This window comes from Cornus florida, unplaced genomic scaffold (genome assembly GCF_030987335.1).
Source record: "Cornus florida cultivar Cherokee Brave unplaced genomic scaffold, ASM3098733v1 CherokeeBrave_3.0.0_Hap2_Chr01, whole genome shotgun sequence".
NCBI lineage: Eukaryota > Viridiplantae > Streptophyta > Magnoliopsida > Cornales > Cornaceae > Cornus > Cornus florida.
The window spans coordinates 84,755,313-84,776,566 of NW_026775571.1; the positions used below are offsets into that span (position 1 = coordinate 84,755,313).

General features: G+C 38.7%; 1 protein-coding gene across 1 annotated transcript; it reads right to left on the minus strand.

The window, feature by feature from the left end:
• Positions 1 to 311: 311 nt before the first annotated feature.
• Positions 312 to 2,797, minus strand: LOC132276560 (uncharacterized). Its single transcript, XM_059778033.1, has 4 exons — positions 2,245 to 2,797; positions 2,103 to 2,157; positions 1,477 to 2,015; positions 312 to 715 (listed from the first exon to the last, which is right to left on the minus strand). The coding sequence occupies exons 1-4, from the start codon at positions 2,795 to 2,797 to the stop codon at positions 312 to 314; spliced, it is 1,551 nt and encodes a 516-aa protein (XP_059634016.1).
• Positions 2,798 to 21,254: the final 18,457 nt, after the last annotated feature.

A 21,254-nucleotide genomic window follows, 5' to 3' on the forward strand; every position in this document is an offset into this window, starting at 1 on the left:
TTGCCATCTCCAATTTTATGCTTGATGATTAACCTAGCATGGTGCTTCAACTGGAGAATCTTCCTCCAACTCCAGGAGTATGGCTGAGGATAGGTTAGAGTCCATAGATTTCTGGATTTGATTAAGTGAGTATGGCACCAATTTACCCAAATTTTGTTGTGGTCATGAGATTGGAGGTCCCATATGTATCTGAGTATGCCAGCCTTGTTGCTTAGTTCTAAGTTGGGGATGCCTAAACCACCTGCATTATTTGGCTTGCATACTTTACTCCATGCAACTTTGGTAGAGGTGGATTTCATTTCTGGTCCAAACTAAAGGAATGCACTGAAGATACTATTAAGTTTGTTGATTACTGCCTTTGGGAGGATGAAAATGCCAGACCAATAGAGCTGAGTAGAGACTAGGATAGCCTTGATCAACTGCAGCCTTCCTGTATAGGAAAGTGATCTAGAGGTCCAGTGTGTGATCCTGTGAGTTATTTTCTCTATAAGCAGGCTACAATGAGAAGTTTTTAGATTTGTTGAAATGAGTGGAACCCCAAGATATCTGATTGGGAGAGTCCCAACCCCAATGCCAAGCAAGGAGATGATGCAGCTCTCTGTGTATTGATCAGTCCCTGAGAAAAATATAGAACTTTTATTGAGGTTAATAGCAAGGCCAGACATTGTACAAAAGTGATCAATTGCTGATTTTAGAACTGAGACAGAAGTGATGTCTGCATGGCATAGTAGGAGAAGATCATCAATATAAGAGAGGTGAGTGATCTTGAGGTCTTTACATCTCCAGTGGAACTTGAAGGTGTGATTTACCTACATAGCAGTTGATGATGGATGAGAGTGCATCCATTACTATGACAAAGAGGAAGGAGGAGATTGGATCTCCTTGCTTAAGGCCCCTTTTCCCTTTGAAAAAACCCTAGAACTCCCCATTGAGCGCAATAGTGAATGAGGGAGAGGATATGCATGCCTGGATCAGTGAGATGAATTTATTTGGAAAATTTAGTAGGGTTAAGCAGCTGATTATAAAGTCCTATTTAATAGAATCAAAAGCTTTCCTTAAATCAATCTTGATTGCACATCTTGGTGGAGAGTTATCCTTGTGGTACCCTCTTAGTAACTCATGAGTAAGGAGAATTGGATCATTGATCTTCCTATCCTAAATGAATGCTGACTGAGAGGGATCAATGATGAATGGGAGGGTTGTTTGCAGCTTGTGGGCAAGTAGCTTGGCAATACACTTGTAGATTGTATTGCAACATGTGATAGGTCTGTAATCATGTATAGAGGAAGGATTTTGACACTTTGGGACCAAGGAGATGTAGGTGATGTTTGCCTCAGCTAGGAGTTTCCCATTTCTGAAAAATTCTGAGATTGCTGCAGTGACTGATCTTCTAATAATGGGCCAAGATTTCATAAAGAAAAACCCATTGGAGCCATCAGGTCCAGGGGCTTTTATACTTTTTGATGAAGAATATACAGTTCCTAATTTCAGTAGGAGTAGGATTGTCATCAAGGTAGGTTAGGAGGTGGTGGGGAACCTGCTTGGAGAAGAAAGGTGTGAGGTCACTTAGGTGATGAATGGTAGGAGGTGAGCAACCCAGCAAATTTTGGAAATGTGAGACAACTTCAAGCTTGATGGAGTCCATATCATCAATTATCTGCCCTGAGTCCAAGGTAAGTGATACAATCTTTTTCCTATTGTTTCTAGAAGAAAGAGATTTGTGGAAGAATGAGGAGTTGCAATCTCCAAGTTTTAGCCAATTCATCCTTGATTTTTGCCTCAACATATCTTCTTGAATCTTCCTAAGCCTTAGATACTCTGAGATAAGTGATCTTTCCATTTCTCTTAGTAATACATCATTTGGGGATTTATCCAGGTCTAGCTGACATGAGTCAAGTTCCAGCTTAACATAATGAAGCTTGGAATCAATCTCTGAGAATTCCTTCTTATAATTAGCTCTGAGGACTAGTTTTAACATTTTTAGTTTTTGAACCACTTGGAACATTGCTGTGCTTCTGATGTAGCAGCATCACACTTTATGAACTGAGTGTAGGAACTTAGGGTGAGAATACCAGACATTGAAGAATTTGAAAGGAACACACCTGTGTGGGATATTGAAATTCATAGTAACAAGTATGGGACTACGATCAGATATACCTGGGGGGATAAAATTGCATTTAGAGAGTGGAAATGAGATAGACCATTGGTGATTGATAAGAACTCTATCTAACTTTTTGGCAATACAGGCTGCACCTTGACTTTTATTAGACCAGGAAAAGAGAATGCTACTGAATTTGAGATCATCCAACTCAGCTTGCTGTAGACAGTCTTTGAATTCATCCATGGCTTGACATCTCCTTCTTGAACCTCCAAAGGTCTCAGCAGTGTTGGGGATAATATTGAAGTCACCCATAATCAGCCAAGGGGAGTGAGAGAACAATCCGGCAAAATGAATAATATTTTCCCAAAGAAGCTGCCTTTCAGTTGCCATGTTAGCAGCATAGATGAATGAGGTAAAAAATGTGATGTTTTGCCCAATGATAAAGATTGAGCAGTGAATTGCCTGCCTGCTAGTATCAATGACTTTGAAGTTTACTTGGTTAGGGTTCCACAGCACCCAAATTCTCCCTAGGGGAGAGTAAGGATAATTGTGGATGAGTGACCAAGAGGGACACAAAGACCTGTGGATGGATACCACATTTGCCTGGAACACTTTGGTCTCAATAATAGAGACTAAATCAAGCTTTTTATCAGAGATTAGTCTCTTTATCTCTGATTGCTTAGAGGGATGATTCATCCCTCTAATGTTCCAAGTTGCAAATGATATCATTTAAAGGGTGGAGAGTCTCCAAGATGCTGACACACCAAATCAGGGCTGCTGCTGAACTTCTTCCTTGCTTCTTTCTTCAATGATTTAGCTGTGAGTTTTCCTTTGGTGTCATTTAAAGGTTCATTCAATGTAGAAGTGACCTGGGAGGTATTTTGTAGCTTCAAGTTCTGAATCTTGTGAGAGAGAACAGGTGTGGAGGCTTTCTGTGGTTTCTGTAGCTGCTTCTGTGGTCTAGGATTCTTTTTGTACTGAGGAAAGGTTGATGGAGGAGGCTTAGAAGTTGATGGTGAATTGGGTGGGGGTGAGCTATATTATGTGAAGTTAAGTTTTTTGATGCGGAGGGGGGAGTAATCAGGTAGATGGTTAGATGGTGATGGAGGGACTACAATTGAATTTTGAACCATTGTTTGGTTTGATGATGATGTTGAGCTGTTATTTGCTGAGGGGGAGGGGGTTTCACTGGTTGATGAGGGGTTTCACTGGTTGAGTGAGGTTGATTCAAGTGGTTTAATGGTGAGAATTGGTTATTTGTTGTGGTGATTGGTGGATGGGAAGAGGATTTAGGTGATGTAGCAGGTGATGTGGCAGGTCTTTTGTTTTTCTTCCTTATTGTAATCCAATTGTTGTTGTGATTTATCTCTGCTGGGCTGTGGTCTTTCATTGTTGGGCTATTAGGGAAAGGGGTTAGCTCTTTGGTAGTGTTTGTAGTAGGTTTGATATGGTTGAGAGGGCAGGATGCTTAAGAGTGGTTAAGCTGATTGCATTTCAAGCAAAACTTTGGTAGCCACTGGTACTCGATTCTGATTGATTCAAATTTGTTGTCCTCAACTTTGATTTGGACCTCTGTTTGGAGTGGTTTGGAGAGGTCAATATTAACACAGACCCTTGCATAATTGAGCTTAGTCCTTCCTTCAATAGCTTCATCAGCATAAAGAGGTTCTCCAACTATGCTAACAATGTGGCTTAAGCCTTTGGCTGTCCAGAATTGATGAGGGATGTTGTAAAATTTTATCCATGTGGGAATGCAGTGAATGGATAGTGCCTGAGAGTGAGATTGGTGGTTCTATTTCCTGAGTGAGAAGGGATGTCCTAAGATTGTATCTGTGAGCCCATAAGACCTCCAAAGTTTGGTAGTAGCTTGTTGGATTACTTTGAATGTAATTCGTTTGTGGATTGATATCCCAACAAGGTGGTAAGAGGCAAGAATTTCAGTCATTCCTCTGCAACTTCTTTGGGTGGATCAATGAACCTTGAAGAAGGAGGTGGAGGTAGGTAATTGAGACACATTTTGGTGGTTTGTTTGACTACCTCATTCCATGCTTTTGTCTGGTGGTTAATGGTTGTTTGATTATGGAGGGAGGGAGAGGTTACTGTTGTGTTGTCTGTTATGTGTTATATAAGGTTAGAGAGGGGTGGAGGTGGGACCACTGTTGTCCGTGGTGAATTTGGCTAGAAGCATAAAATAGACAAGGTTGTAGTGTCTGTGTTGGAATTGGTGGGAAAGCAGTCTGCTGTTTTACTCTTTTGGATGGGGTATGGAGAGACTGATGATGTGGGAACCTGCAGATGGGGTTTGACTAGAGGTAATGAATCTGAGTTTGAGTTTGAATTTGAAATCATACTTGTTCCCTCCTTGATTTGTTGTGGCCCACTTGTGGTGGTGGTGGTGGTGGTGGCTAGTAGTGGTTGATCATTGGTTGGAGAGCTTGGATGAGGTGGAACATGGTGTTGCTTTTGAGTTTTGAGCTCAGCCAGCTCAGTTCTCAGGTCAGATACAGTCTTCTTGAGTGAGTTGTACATGTCCATGGCTCTCCCAAGGTTCTCATCTTTCCATTCCAGCTGTTCTTGTAGCCTGTCAATCTGGTGTGCTGGGGAGGAGTATAGTAGGGGATTAAAGTTCCTTGGTAAATTTAAGTTAGCAGGTGGAGAGCTGGGAGGGGATTGATGTGTGTGCTGAGGGTATGGATTAGAGGCTGAGTTACTGTTGTAGCATAGATCATTTGAATGTATCCTTATAGGATTGACAGTAGGTGTAGGGAAGTGGATGTGAGGCTAAGAGAGTGAGGATGGGATTGGAGGGTGGTAAATTTCTGTATGTAGGGAGTTAATGGTTGGTTTTTTAAGTATGGTTTTTTGGTTAATCTGTTTGGGAAGATTTGTTTGGAGAGGAATATGAGGTGGTTTGTGGTTATTGTTGTAAAGAGGACTGTTGTTTGGTGAGGTGGCAACATGGCCTGTGCAAGAAGTGTGAGTTGATATGCGGTTGTTACTGTAAAGGAGGATGTTGTTTGGTGAGGTAACAACATAGCTTGTGGTAGGGATGGATTGTTTCAGTGGTTTGAAGGGTGGTTTAAGGCGGGTTGCTGTTGGGTTAGCAGTTGAAGGAGGTTTTTGGTGGTTTGAAGCTTTTGGTTTGTAGAGAGGATTGTTCCTGGTGCTCATGCTTTTTGGTTCCTGGAAGGTTATATTATTGGGTTTGCTCTTTTTGATGTTAGAGTACTCTCCTATGCATTCTGCTCTGTTTAATTGCTGGGGAAAAAAATAAACTTTACGTGGATTTTTGCTTTCGTGATGTGGAGGTCAAAATGTTGTATATGTGCATTTGACGAAAACAAGTCATATTCATGCACACTTTTTCAAGCTTTCAATTTAGGCATTTGATGAATTTCTGATTGACAAAATGTGGAGAGCAAAATGTGAACAAGTTTGGTGGATTATTTATTTTTTATTATTATTACTTTTTTTTCAGTTCTACACTCTTTTAAAGCTTTTGCTTAAAAAAAAATAATGCTTGATTAATCCAGCTTTCACAGTTGTTTATAATTTTCTCAGAAAACTAAAGATACGAAATCATCCTCTCTCAAAGAATGAATATATTTGATATTCGATTTTTTCGAGAACCAAACACTCTCGTCTCTGATCAGTATTGCTCCATTGCAGTGTTACTGTCTGTCACCGAGCACGATTAGCTCGAAGCAACTTCTATATACATAATGTAGGTACTGATTACACTGGAGGAGTCAAAGTTAATATATATAATAGGGTATATCACTTGACAATATGATGGATTCAAAAGCAATATGATGGATATAAAAGAGAGAGGCGTTGTGCTTGGTGAATTGTAACAGCGCGAGGCTCTAGGTTCATCGCTTGACTATTTGGTTTGATTTGGTTTAGGGAAAGAGTCTTTGGGTCTATTAATCGGCTTGCGAGTGGATCGAGAGGCGCTGGGCTTGGTGAATCGTGGCGTTTGATATCAACAGAGTGAGACTCTAGGTCTATCACTTGACTGTTTGGTTTGATTTGGTTCGGGGAACACGCTCTGGGTCCATCAATCGACTTTCGAGTGGATTGAGAGGCATTGGGCTCAGTGAATCGTGGTGTTTGATATCAATAGAGCGAGGCTCTAGGTCCATCGCTTGACTACTTTGTTTGATTTGGTTCAAGAAACCAAGCTCTGGGTCCATCGATCGGCTTTCGAGTGAATCGAGAGGCTCTAGGTTCGGTGAACCAAGGCCGTGGCATTTGATATCTACATAGCGAGACTTTAGGTCCATCGCTTGACTTGTTTGGTTTGATTTGGTTTGGGAAACGAGGCTCTGGATCCATCGATCTGCTTTTGAGTGGATCGACAGGCTCTAGCTTCGGTGAACTAAGGTCGTGGCGTTTGATATCTACGAGGTTTTAGGTCCATCGTTTGACTGTTTGTATTTGTTTTGTTCCTCCTTTCATGTTATCGTGGCATCACTTATGTCCACACATAATAAGATAGGACAATAAAAAGACTTGTGTCCACACATAATAAGATAGAACAATAAAAAGACGTTTTGCAAAAGAGACAGGGTACTGGAATAAGCCGTGTTAGATCATCTGACGGTTGAGAGAGTAATAAATAATATTTTATTAATGAAATAAAATCATTACATGTTGCTAGCATAATGGAAATAAACTTTATTTATTTATTGTCCTATTCTCACACTCTCACTATGCAATGAACTCTCATACGCACTATGCTCTTTGGGAAACTTGAATCTTCCACCTTTTGTTACTAATATTTCACTTTTATCTTTTGAAACATCCGTTGCAGATTGAGAGTAAACCTAGTGGAAGAAGGAACCAGTTCTTTCACTCTGGGAAGCGAAGAAAATGGACCGACTTCTCTCACTCAGGGAAGCGAAGAAAATGGACCGACTTCTCTCACTCAGGGAAGCGAAAAAGAAGGAACAATTTCTTTCAGTCCAGTATTGCTTCCCAGACGATAGGTCCAGTGAACCTCAAGCTGAAGAACTACAAGACCTAGTAGTTTCAGTCCTGAAATGCTCCCCAGATAAACTGTCCCCCCTGAAGTTCAAAAATTAAAAGGCATTCTCAATAAAGACGAATCAAGCTTCCCAAAATATACGTACCCTGATCAAGTTAATTCGAAGACTAAAAGACCTAATCACTTCTGTCGTTGGAGATATCCGGCCGGGTTAATGTGCTTCCTCCATCGCCCCCACCAGAAATTGTTCCCGTTCAGCTCATTGACAGTGCCAATGTTTCCCAGTACATCTCTACAGAAATTCTTCACGGTCTTTTTCTCAGTTTTATGAGTTTCTTTCTTTTCCATTAGTTCGTAATTTAGCTAGCTCAACCTGCAAAACCAATCCGTTCATCGCTACCTTTTAATTTGTGTCAAAATATACAAGCATAATGTGCAAGTAGGTAGAAACTTACTTGTTATGTTTGTCAATATCACTAGCTAGCATAAGTCATGACTTGATTTGTCTTGCTTGTATAATATCTGTCAGGGGCTAAACCAACCACAAATCTTACCATGTATGTGCCATTATACCAAGCTGCACTCACAGGTGATTGGGACAAGGCTGAAGAATTCATCAGTTCGGATCGACATGCACTAGCTGTTAGGATCACGAAACGGAGGAAACAGCCCTTCACATTGCAGCTGGGGCCAAACAGACCAAGTTTGTGGAGGAGTTTGTCAAATTGATGGATCCAAAAGATTTAGAGATGCAAAACTGCTTCGACAATACTGCACTTTGTTTTGCTGCAGCATCAGGAATTACAAAGATTGCAGAGGTACTGATGGTGAAAAAGAACGAAATTTTGCCAGCAGTTAGGTTACAGGGGCATGGTGCGATATCTCTGCCCTGTCAATAATTATATTTTTTTTGTTCCAAAATGCTCTCTCTATATCTCTCTCATGTGAGGAATACAATTTTTTTTAAAGAAAATTAAAAGAATTTGAAGAGTCAAAGAGAGAGGAGAAAAAAAATAAAAATAAAAGATAATTTTAGCAATTAAAAATATTAGGGGATATAATTTTTTTCATATATATGAAAATAAATTAAAAATTATATGGACATATAGAGTGGGCTTGGCAAGTAATTAAGTTAAAGTAACTCTTTCATCATAAGTTTTAAAATTTATACTGTCATTTTCTGCCTCTTTATCAAAGTTATATTTTATTTTAATTTAAGTAATCTGTAGGTTTTTCTAGGATGGGCTAGAACACTTTATTTTATGCCCTTTTCACTCAACTTCAATTTTTTAAATCAAGGCTAGAAATTGACTTTGAATACCCCTACCCCGCATGTGATTTTCTCACAAGCTCACCATTAATAAATAATCTTAAATAGGTTATAGCTCACATCATTGATGAAGGGAAAATTATTACAATCATGTGAATAAATAATTTGATAGATTTTATAAAATCTATCATATTCAAGTAGGGTCATGCATCCACTGAAGGAAGGGCGTAACTAGGGGTGGGTTCTGTTGGGCTTGGGCCCACCCGAGGGAAAGAAAAAAAAAAAAAAAAATTATTAAATGCAATTTTAGCGCAATCGGGAAAAAAAAAAAAAAAAAAAAAAAAAAAAACAAAAAGGGGTTGTTAGTCCACCCAAATGGGGTCAAATTTATACCAGCGGGCTTATTGCCCATTTTGTCATGTGCATACATTTTGTTAATGCATCTATATATGTTTGTAGGTACAGAGAAGTAGAATCATCTAATTTATTAGTAGTATATAGCAGTTTGTTTCTATATATGTAAAGATGGATTATGTGTATATTTATGGGCTCAAGTGCAGAAAACGCCTTAAAGTATATTTACTGTGTGTATCATATCATTCACATGTAAAAAACACTTCTAAAATTTTAATTTGATGCAAATAAGTAAATCCAACAAATTTAAACCTCAAATTGGCTAAATTCTGAACCATTTTATAAAACATATAAAAATAAATAATTTTATAAAATGATCAAAAATGATACTATTGGAAGATGCCGGTAATGAATAAGTAAAGATAAAAATATAAAAGAAAAAGAAAATCATAAAAGAAAAGTAATGAAAAAAATAGAAAATAAAAAATAAAAAACAATGTACAAACTAAAGAAAACAAAATTTTTCAAAACTTCAAAAATCAGTACACACTGATATTGAGAATATTTTTTTGTTTAACAGTGTTGGTACGAAAAAAATAAAATAATGAAAAAAATTTAGTAGAAAAGAGTAATCTGGAATTTCAAAAAATTTGAATCCTTGTTCTACAATTCACAAAGTTTAAATATATATATATATATATATATATATATATATATATATATATATATATATATGTTTAGAGAGATATATAAAGAAAAAAATTTCAAAAAAAAAAAAAAGACATAAATTTTTATTTGATTCGCTCAAAATTAGGGTTACGTCCAAAAGTTGTAAGGATTTCACAGTTTTTACTATAATGATAAAAACAAAACATTAGTAGAGAAAGTTTAGAATAAATAAATATATTCGCGCTGGGGCAATATAATAAGTTCAAAATGAATAAATACTTTCGCGTTTGGACAACATAATAAGTTTAGAATGAATAAATATTTTCGTACTAGGGTAACATAATAAATACAAAATTACCAAATTACACTCCAAAAAACTTTAGATCTTGATGTATAGTATCTATGAGGCTTCACACTACCCATTAAGTGGTCCTTTATTGCTTTTTAAAATAAAAAAATTAAGTGTTGAAGTTTTCATAGTGATAAAATGACTGTATATAGAGGTGTTTCTAGCCGTGTGTAACAAGTGGACGCTTTGCCCATTTATCGACTATTGGGTAGTGCATACCCACCCATTTACCCTGCTTATCCAGGTGCTCTGATACTAGTTGTAACGGATGGACGCTTGTCGATTTATCCAAAAACTTAAACTGTTGAATAATGTTGTACACCCATTTCTTTATTTCCGATCACTTTTTCATCCGAATCCGATATGGAACAAATGACATGGCGGAAGAATTGTTTGACTTAATGGGCCGACCACAACGATAGTGAGCCCTCAACAACTGCTGACTTCATTTGCTCTAATATATAAATCCCTGTCTTGCTGCTCTAATAAGATGTTTTGTTGTCTGTTACCAATATTTCACCATCCGTGCGTTGCAGATTGAGAGTAAGACATGAGCTCAAAAAAGTTGGAACGATTTGATTCAGTTCGCTCGTGCTACCCGGTAAGTCCCTCTCCTGTCTTTTGTGGACCTAATGTTGAATCTGAAACAACATGTAGAGGCGATGTTTGTGAAGAAGAGTGTCACGGGCCTAGAGATTTGGCGCAGCGGCACGGCCCGTGCGGCACCAAGGCGTTGCTTCAGCTCGCGCAAGCGCCCTGGTCAGCCACCACGACCTGCCCTCCCAAGGATACATGCTGACTGGTTTCGGCCTGCCATGGCCTCGTCAGGGGAACGGCTCCAGCTCCCGACCAGTTTGTGCAGGGATGGCCAACTCCCTTCTTCATAGTCAAGTCCAAGACTAGTGACAAGCACCTCGAACTGAACCGAGTCGACCTGCCTGAACTCTGAAGAGGTACCATCCTGTGGTCCTGCACGCCCCTTCCCTGGAACCATTCCCAGTCAATGAATGTTCTTAGCCAACCAGCATGCGTGTCTTCTATGTTCATGGCGTCGTTAGGAATCGGATCGTGACATTCTCCCCCACCCAAATCCTGCGACGCCCTCGTCGCAGTGCGGCGCTGACTCCGCTGCGTCCAACATTCCAAAGTCTCTCTCCTCCAAGTGGTATGCTCGCCTGCCCACCATCGCTTCCTTGTACAACCCCTGGCTGCACTCGCCCAATGATAGGGTTTCGGGCTAAAGGGACGCCCACTTCTTCGGGACGCAACCCCACGTTATGCCGCCTCCGCGACACCCCGAGCAAACAAGCGCCCTCCGGCTGACTTGATACCCGCCCTTCACAACGGTTTGCACGCCTCTTGAACTTGCAAGAACTTTGGTGCGCGCGGCCCTCCGGCCATCCGATGCGCGCGGCTCTCCGGCTTAAAGGACGCATCTTCATGGGGAGATGGAGGCTCTCCTCCAACAGCATTGATTGCCCACCGACGCTTTTTCAGTGCACCGTCTTCATTCTCAAGACCCCCGGATCGACAAGGGGGCACACCTTTGTGCTTTTCCCCAAGTCCTGCTCTGATACCATTTGTCACGGGCCTAGAGATTTGGCGCAGCGGCACGGCCCGTGCGGCACCAAGGCGTTGCTTCGGCTCGCGCAAGCACCCTGGTCAGCCACCACGACCTGCCCTCCCAAGGATACATGCTGACTGGTTTCGGCCTGCCATGGCCTCGTCAGGGGAACGGCTCCAGCTCCCGACCAGTTTGTGCAGGGATGGCCAACTCCCTTCTTCATAGTCAAGTCCACGACCAGCGACAAGCACCTCGAACTGAACCGAGTCGACCTGCCTGAACTCTGAAGAGGTACCATCCTGTGGTCCTGCACGCCCCTTCCCTGGAACCATTCCCAGTAAAACTCTGCTCTTTGCCAACCAGCATGCGTGTCTTCCATCCTCCAAGCGTCTTAGGAATCACTTCATGACATTCTCCCCCACCCAAATCCTGCGACGTCCTCGTCGCAGTGCGGCGCTTCACTACTGCGTCCACTCCCTTCCAAAGCCTGCCTCCATGCGGTATGCTCGCCTTCCCACCATCGCTTCCTTGTGCAGCTCCCTGCACTGCACTCGCCCAATGATAGGCCTCGGACCAAGGGGACGTCCACTCCTCAAGGACGTGACTCTTCTCCGTCATGCCGCCTCCGCGACATCCCGAGCAAGCAATGGCCTTCTGCCAACTTGATGCTCGCCCTTCACCATGGTTTGCGTCACCCAAGGACTAAGCACGAACTTTGGTGCGCGCGGCCCTCCGGCCCTTCAATGCGCAACTTCAACGGACGCCTCTTCCTAGGGAGATGGAGGCTCTCCCCCCCAACTGCATTGATTCCTCCACATCGACGCAACTTCAATGCACCGTCTTCATTCTCTGACCCCTCCCGGACCGACAAGGGGGCACCCAACCGTGCTTTACCCCAAGTCCTGCTCTGATACCATTTGTCGCGGGCCTAGAGATTTGGCGCAGCGGCACGGCCCGTGCGGCACGGCCCGTGCGGCACCAAGGCGTTGCTTCAGCTCGCGCAAGCGCCCTGGTCAGCCACCACGACCTGCCCTCCCAAGGATACATGCTGACTGGTTTCGGCCTGCCATGGCCTCGTCAGGGGAACGGCTCCAGCTCCCGACCAGTTTGTGCAGGGATGGCCAACTCCCTTCTTCATAGTCAAGTCCAAGACTAGCGACAAGCACCTCGAACTGAACCGAGTCGACCTGCCTGAACTCTGAAGAGGTACCATCCTGTGGTCCTGCACGCCCCTTCCCTGGAACCATTCCCAGTCAATGAATATTCTTAGCCAACCAGCATGCGTGTCTTCTATGTTCATGGCGTTGTTAGGAATCGGATCGTGACAAGAGGCTAATATTGATGCAGAGCCAACATTACCACCCAGTTCAATTCCACAAGTTGGCAAGTTTTTTTCTTTCCCATTAGTTTGTTATTTGTTCGTGAAATATTTTTTATTTTTTTTGGTGTTTGGTTGTTTTAGAAAGAAAAAATATTAAAATTTAATAAAAATAACTTACTCATCAATTTTAATACAATGAATTTGACCTAAATTTTTGCCAAACACCAAAAAATTCAAAATAATAAAAAAATTTATTTTACTTGAGAAATCGAACAAACAGAACCTATATAAATAAACATAATGAAATGTCTAACGGCGAGTGAATTTTCAAGAGATCCAACAGTGTTAGCTGTTGGATTTTTCCTTTCATAGTAATGGCCTCATCATTTGTGTTACAAGGGTAAAAATGTCATTTACTATCAAATGGGAGGTTAGGTATTAGGAGTTTTGTATGACTGCTTATCCTTTCCCAAAAAAAAAAAAAAAAAAAAAAAATTCCAATCATGCAAACCACAAGGCTCAAATGAATTTGGAATGACAGATGCTAATAAAAGTGGCCATTTAATTTTATCTGCAGACGTCGAAAATTTCACTCCTGCCTGGCCGAAAGGTGATGGAGGAGAAATCCGGGTTGGTCATCCGTTGCCGGTATAACAAATAGGTCTGTTGAATTCTCTCTTCAATTTTATTTTTTATTTTTATTATGATTCATCACTTACTGTATTTAATTTTTTAAAATTATTTTTATAACATCATTTATTTTTTATTTATTTATTTTTTCGAAAGGTAGGCTCTATTTATTTCAACGTAAAATATTCTTTCAAAATAAAAAAATAAAAAATAAAACATAAACTATGTTTATAAAGTGAACAAATAATTCACTCAAAAGATCCACTTTTATTTGGATAAGAATAATGTGCAATTACGATGAATTGAACTCTCTCCACATCAATAAAGTGTAAATATATATAAACAGGGCTTATATCAAAGGTACAAAAAAGGGAATTATTGACTTCTTACACCTCAAAGGGTAAAATTGGAAATACATTTGTTTTGTTTTATTTATTTATTATTTATTATTTTTTCTTTTCTCAGTTGACATTACCGAATGAGTTATAATTTAAAGAGAAAGTCAGAGTTATAATTTAAAGAGAAAGTCAGTGTAATTTATTTTAAATTTAATTATTACTTGGTACATGTAATAATATAAAATGAGAAAAGAAAAAATAATAAATAATAAATAATAAATAAATAAAACAAAACAAATGTATTTCCAATTTTACCCTTTGAGTGTGTAAGAAGTCAATAATTCCCTTTTTTTGTACCTTTGATATGAAATGACATATTTGGCCCTGTTTTAATATAAATTATATAATGTAGAGATCAAATTGCCGTTTGTGCTCAAATTCAACTCTTCTTAAAATCATTTGCCCGTTGTGCTCAAATGGCTTCACCGTCTTCAACGTACAATTGTTGTGGGGGAGCTTCTATGGTGTGAGGGGTACATATATTTATACACCTGTGTACATATACACACACACTGCGGTTGTGAATTGTGACTATGTACATATGTAATAATGCCCATCTAATTCATCATTTCCCAACCTCGTGTATACATAATGATAAGATAAAACAATATTAAGACATTATGCAAAAGAGACTTATTAGTTATAAAGCTTATTTCATTAATAAATAAATAAAATCATTAAGTGTCAGATTTCGACTCTCTGTATCTACTAATTTAACTTCTAATACTTATCGTCTTGTATATATATATATATATTAGCTTGTTTCCATCATTAGTGTCGGTATGATCAAAACCCAAATTTCTGTTAACTCGGCCTCTCACCAAACAACTTTAATGGTGAAATAGATAGGACAATAAAGTTGTTTGGTGAGAGGCCGAGTTAACAGAAATTAAAGTTGTTTGGTGAGAGGCCGAGTTAACAGAAATTTGGGTTTTGATCATACCGACACTAATGACGGAAACAAGCTAATAGTGGTCATTTAATTTTATCTGCGGACATTGGAAATTTCACACCTGCCTTAGCTAGCCAATATGAATTTGGAGAGGCAGAAGAAAATGGTGAATTACCTTTATGCAAAGACGCCATTTATGGAGAAATCTGGGTCGATGTGCTTCCTCCGATGCCCCCACCAGTTCAGCTCATCCACAGTGCCAATGTTGCAGTCGCAATGCCAACATTACCCAGTTCATTTCAACAAGTTGGCAAGTATTTTTTTTTTTTCCTTTGCACTGTCTTTTATGAGTTTCTTCTTTTCCATTAGTTCGTTCACCCTGCAAAACCAATTTAACGGCACTTGTTAAAACCTAAGTCACATAAAACGGGAGCTGAGATAAATTCGAGAGCGGGAGACTTTTATTTTTAAAACAAAAACACCCCATATTGTTTTATTGCTCCGCTTTGCATTAATAAAAACAGATAACTTTTTATTTTTATATATATATATATATAATATATATAAATGAAAAATAAAAGTTGTATGTTGCATATTTAGAAAATAAAAATAAAAATAAAAAAATCATTTTTTGAAGCTTAATTTTCTGGAGTGTAAGAAAAAATGATACTGTTAAAAGCCTATTTCATATTCATTCATTCCCTAACCAAAAAGCCAAATTTTCTAATACTAATTAAAGTTATTCTAGTCCGAGTGCATGGCCATCCGTATGAAAACGGATTATTTCGAACCAATTTCTTTCCAAACAACTAGAAGCTTAATCCAATAATAAAAAAACGTGTCATGTTTTGAGTTCTTAATTACCTACAATATTTTAATTTCATGTACAATTTATCCCAACAAGCGTTGCTAATTTTTGGATGTGAGTTTCTAGATTTAGGTTGTCCAAATTTTTTTACAACATTAAGGACTGCAAATGGAATCCATCAGCATAATTTCAATTAGTGTGAGGTACTTGATCCATCCGTACCTCAAACCGAAAATAAAAATCCCATAGCCTAATCTGCCGGAATAAATCTGAAAATAAAGACATCTATATATACTAATATAGGATGCAATCAGAACATTGTATCACATATAAACTAGAAATCTTCTCATATATCAAATATAGGGCAAAGTACAAAAAACCTCCCTCGTCTTATAACGTTTTCTAGTAAATCCCTCTCCTCTAATTTTTTTACCAAAGAACCCCCCTCGACTTGTAGCCTTTTCCAATAAATTCCCTTATTTAATTTTTTACCAAAGAACCTCCCTCAATTATCTAAGGGGGTAAAAGTGTAGATATTTGAACCAAAATGTCATTTTATTTAAATTTTAATTTTCCTGAATTTCAAAAATTAATATCTCACAACCCATACATCTAAATATTACAAATAATATATGAACGAAAAACTTATAAAACAAGAATTCCAGAAATATAAGATTTGTTTAACAAAATTTTATAACCAGAGAAAAAGACAATATAAAAATTTACTGCAACAATCTTATTTTATTTTATTTTTTATAAAATACTGGGGTTATTTGCAAGAAAATTTTCAAAATTATTCATTTTCATATGGAACATAACATATAAATTTTTTTTAGCCCCAATAGAGATCGAATATTCATTTTTTTTTTTTTTAAATGACGATTCTATAAAAGAATGAAAATGCTTGACGCAAAATATGATATCTCAAGAAATTGATCTCTGTTAGGGCTAAATTTTTTATACATTCGGCTCCATATGTAAATGAATGATTCTAAAAAATTTCTTGTAAATATTTCGAGTATTTTTTTAAAATAAAATAAGATTGTTGGAGTAGATTTTTAGATTGCCTATTTTTCTCTGGTTATGAAGATTTATTATATAAATCTTATATTTTTCGGAATCCTTATTTTATAAGCTTTCTGTGCATATATTATTTATAATTTTTAAATGTACGGTTTGTGAGATATGAATTTTTGAAGTTCAGAAGAATTAAGATTTTAAATAAAATAATATTTTAGTCTAAATATCAACTTTTTACCCCCTTTATATAGTTGAGGGGGGTTATTTGGTAAAAAATTAGACAATGAGATTTATTAGAAAAAAATTACAAGTCGAGGGAGTTTCTTTGATAAAAAAATAGACAAGGGGAGTTTTATTGGAAAATGCTACAAGTCGAGGGGGGTTTTCAATACTTTGCCCTTAAATGTATGTACAATAAACTAAAATGTTCAGAATAAGTTGCAAATCAACACATAGAGAGCTATACAACAAAAGAAACTAATATAGACTTCAGATAAAACCTAAAACGTGGTTCTACATCTCTACAGTAGGGCATTTTGCTTTCCACATTGGAGCAATAAACAGTAATGGGTATTTTTATCTAAAAAATTGTCTACCCCCTTCAGTTAGTTGATATTCGATATATATAAGGATTTCATGTGATGGTGAACCATAAGGGCGCTTTCAGTAGAGTTTTCAACAGAGTTATGATAGACATGTGGAACGGCAACGGTGGACTAAGACACAAAACTGTGGACCGACCCCACCACAACTTAGTCAATCATTTATACAAGAAAGCATGAGGAAAATTAGAATTTGCCATCAAAGCGCAACCTTCATAATCAATGAAAAGAATAATTAACTGCATTGTGTCAATGTCTTTCAATTTCAATACTAGCATAAAATCTAATTTGCTTAAACCAGGGAAGAAGAATTTCGTCTGTGAAAATGCAGAACTATAGAGAGATGATAGAGTGAGAGAGTAGATGGATGATACATAGAGAGAGAACATATTAGAGGCGCTGCCCTCTACTTCATATCTTTCAACCCTAAAACATAAAAGGGTATATATACAATACAAGAAAGGCCTATTTACATAATGACCACAAACCCTATATCTAATTACAATACAACCCCAACATAAATACAAATATAAATATAAATATTCTAACACTCCCCCTCAAGCTGGAGAATATATATCATATAATTCTAGCTTGGAACAAATCGTTTTTAACCGATTATGACCAAGAGCCTTAGTAAACATATCAGCTAATTGATCTTCAGACTTCACGAATGGAGTAGAGATGTTCCCACTCAATATTTTCTCTCGAATGAAGTGACAATCAACTTCAATATGCTTGGTCCTCTCATGGAATACGGGATTAGATGCAATGTGAACAGCCGTTTGGTTATCATAAAATAATGGAATAGGAGTTTTAACTGTCAACCCAAGTTCTACTAGGATATGTTGTATCCATGTCAACTCACTAGTGGTATGAGCCATTGCCACTAGATCGAGCTACAACCGTTTGTTTCTTACTTTTCCACGTAACCAGATTTCCTCCTACAAATGTGCAATAGCCCGTAGTAGACCTCCTATCTGAGGGAGATCCAGCCAAGTCAGCATCTGTAAAACCTGTCATATTGAGATTACCATTAGATTTATATAGTAATCCAAAACCAGGAGCTTGCTTGAGATATCAAATAATTCGAAGAACATCATTCCAATGTGGTACTCTAGGAGCACTCATGAACTGACTTACAACACTAACTGCATATGAAATGTCAGGTCGGGTGATAGTGAGATAAATTAATTTCCTAACTAGACGTCGATATCTGCCATGGTCGTAAACTAAATCACCCTCATCAGGTAATAATTTTATATTTGGGTCCATAGGAGGATCAGCAAGGCGACTACCTAACATACGTGTTTCTTTTAATAAGTCCAACACATATTTCCTTTGACATAGACTTATACCTTCCTTGGATCTAGCAACCTCAATACCCAAGAAGTATTTGAGTTTGTCTAAATCCTTAGTGTGAAACCGATTTTGCAAGAACAATTTCAACTTTGCAATGCCGTCAATATTATCACCTGTTATAACAATATCATCTATATATACCACAAGAAATATAAAGCCAGTTTTAGTATGTTGGTGAAAAACCAAATGATCTGTCTGGCATCTGTTAAGGCCAAAGGAAAGTGCCGCCTCGGAGAATTTTCCAGACCAAGCCCTTGGAGATTGTTTCAATCCGTACAAGGCCTTTCTAAGGCGACATACAGCATAACGAGACTCCCTCTGAGCAACAAATCCAGGTGGTTGCTCCATATAAACCTCTTTATGTAAGTCACCATGCAAGAAGGCATTTTTCACATCTAATTGGAATAACGGCCAATTACAATTGGCGGCAATGGAAATAAAGATTCGGATAAAAGAAATATTCGCAATAGGGAAAAAAGTCTCATCATAATCAATACCATTGGTTTGAGTGTATCCCTTTGCAACAAGGTGAGCCTTCAATCGCTCAACAGACCCATCATGGAGATATTTAACAGTGTATACCCACTTATAACCAACCGGTTTGGAACCGGGAGGTAAGGGAACAAGGTTCCACGTCCTATTATGATGAAGAGCATCCATTTCATCTATCATAGCTTTGCGCCAATCTGCATTAGACAGAGCATCCTGCACAGTCTTCGGAACAACAGTTGCAGATAACGTGGATTAAAAACAAGAAAATGGGGAGTGCAGTGACACAAGAGCAAATACCTTTACGCAGCGCAATAGGAAGATCATCAGTAGCAGGAGCCTCAATAGAAGTAGACAGTTGGGGGGGGGGGGGGTGCTACTTGTGATCGTTGACTATTCACTTGAAGTGGCTGTGGCACTTGAGGTGGCGGCGGCAATGGAAGTGGTTATGGTGGGTCACAGGGTGATGAATGTGACACAACAGGCAACGAAAACAATAACTCGGTATCTAAAGACGAACCATGTGAAGAAAAATAAGGAGTGTCCTCGAAAAAGGTAACGTCCATGCACACAAAAGCACTACGAGTGCTAGGATCCCAACATTTATAACCCTTTTGAGTTCAAGAGTACCCAATAAAGACACATTTAATGGCACGAGGAGACAATTTATCAGTGCCAGGGCGTAATATGTGAGCAAAACACACACACCCAAAAACACGAGGCGGCAATGCAAATAACGGCCGAGTAGGAAAAACAAAGGAATAAGGGCATTTCCAATTAAGAACAGAAGATGGCATACGATTAATTAAATAACAAGAAGTTAAAATAGCATCACCCCAAAATGCCTTTGGAATATGCATATGGATCATTAATGTCCGAGCTATTTCAATTAAATGCCTATTTTTCCGTTCGGCTACGCCATTTTGTTGGGGAGTATAAGAACAAGAAGTTTGGTGCAAGATACCACGAGTGTCACAAAAACTAGAAATAACGCCTTTGACATTCCATAGCATTATCAGATTACAAGGTTTTTATAACACAACCAAATTGGACCTCAATTTCTTTTAAAAATAATTGAAATATGAAAAAAAGTTCAGAACGGTCTTTCATTAAAAACAACCAAGTCATCCTTGAATAGTCATCAACAAAGGTAACAAAATAAGAAAAACCTGAATGACTAGTGTGACGAGCAGGACCCTAAATGCCCGTATGCACCAACTCAAATAAAGAAGACCGACGATTAACAATACGAGGAGGGAAAGGCACTCTATGGTGCTTACCCAGCTGATAAGACTCACAATTTAAAGTAGACTTCGACTCAAGGAAAGGTAATGAAGACTTCAAATATCGCAACGAAGGATGACCTAACCTATAATGCCACTGGTATATAGACATCTGGGAATATAGATCAATAATGGAAGGTTTGCAATCCAAATAGTATAAGCCATTTCTGTTAATGCCCCCACCAATCGTCTTCTTCGTGTTGAGGTCCTGAAAGACACAAAACGAAGGATAAAATGTGACAAAACAATTTAGTGCTTGAGTCAGTTTACTTACAGATAATAAATTAAAGGGAAATTTTGGAACCAATTGCACATAAGATAAAGAAATGGAATTGGGTTAGTTTAATTGTTCCTGGAGCATGTTCTCCCATCAGCCAGAGTAACAAAAGATGAGGAACTAGACTTTTGAAAATTAGACAATTAGAGATTCATCACCTGTGAGATGGGTAGAAGCTCTAGAGTCAATAACCCAAGGGGATGTTGAAGTCTGTAAATCGGACAAGCATGCAATATTACTTGATTGCGCAAAGCTAACCACATCAGTAGAGTTAGGATGTTCCCGGTTGACCAAGGCATCGAACTCAGCTCGTGATAGTGTCACGCTGTCACTAGTAGATGCAGGTGATGGCAACACAGAAGTCTGGCGAAGAGAGGGATGAGACCCAGCAATGTCAGAGGAAGACACTACTTGATTTGCCCATGCTGGTTTCCCATGAAGAGCCCAACAGTTCTAAACAGAATGGTTAGTACCCCGATAGTGACTGCAGAAGCAAGTATCAATACGTCCACGACCACGGTGACTATGAGCTCTATCACAGCCAACACCGCCACGAGAACCACTCAAATTTCCTCCATACCCTCTGTTGCTACTAGGAGTATCACGGCTTCTAGAGAATCGGGGAGAGATAGGAGGAATCATCATAACTAAATTTTCTTTCCCAGTAGACTTCCCATGTGATTGTTGTTCTAAAAACCGAAGCAATCGGGCATAAATGTTACCCAAAGATAGGAGTCTTCCATCACCAGCAAGGATTTGATCCTGAATATTTTGAAGGCTAGGGTACAATCAAGCAAGAAAAATGGAGACAGAAAATTCTTCACGTTGTCGCTTGAGAACCTCAAGACGAGTTGTCAAGGGATGCTACTGATTCAACT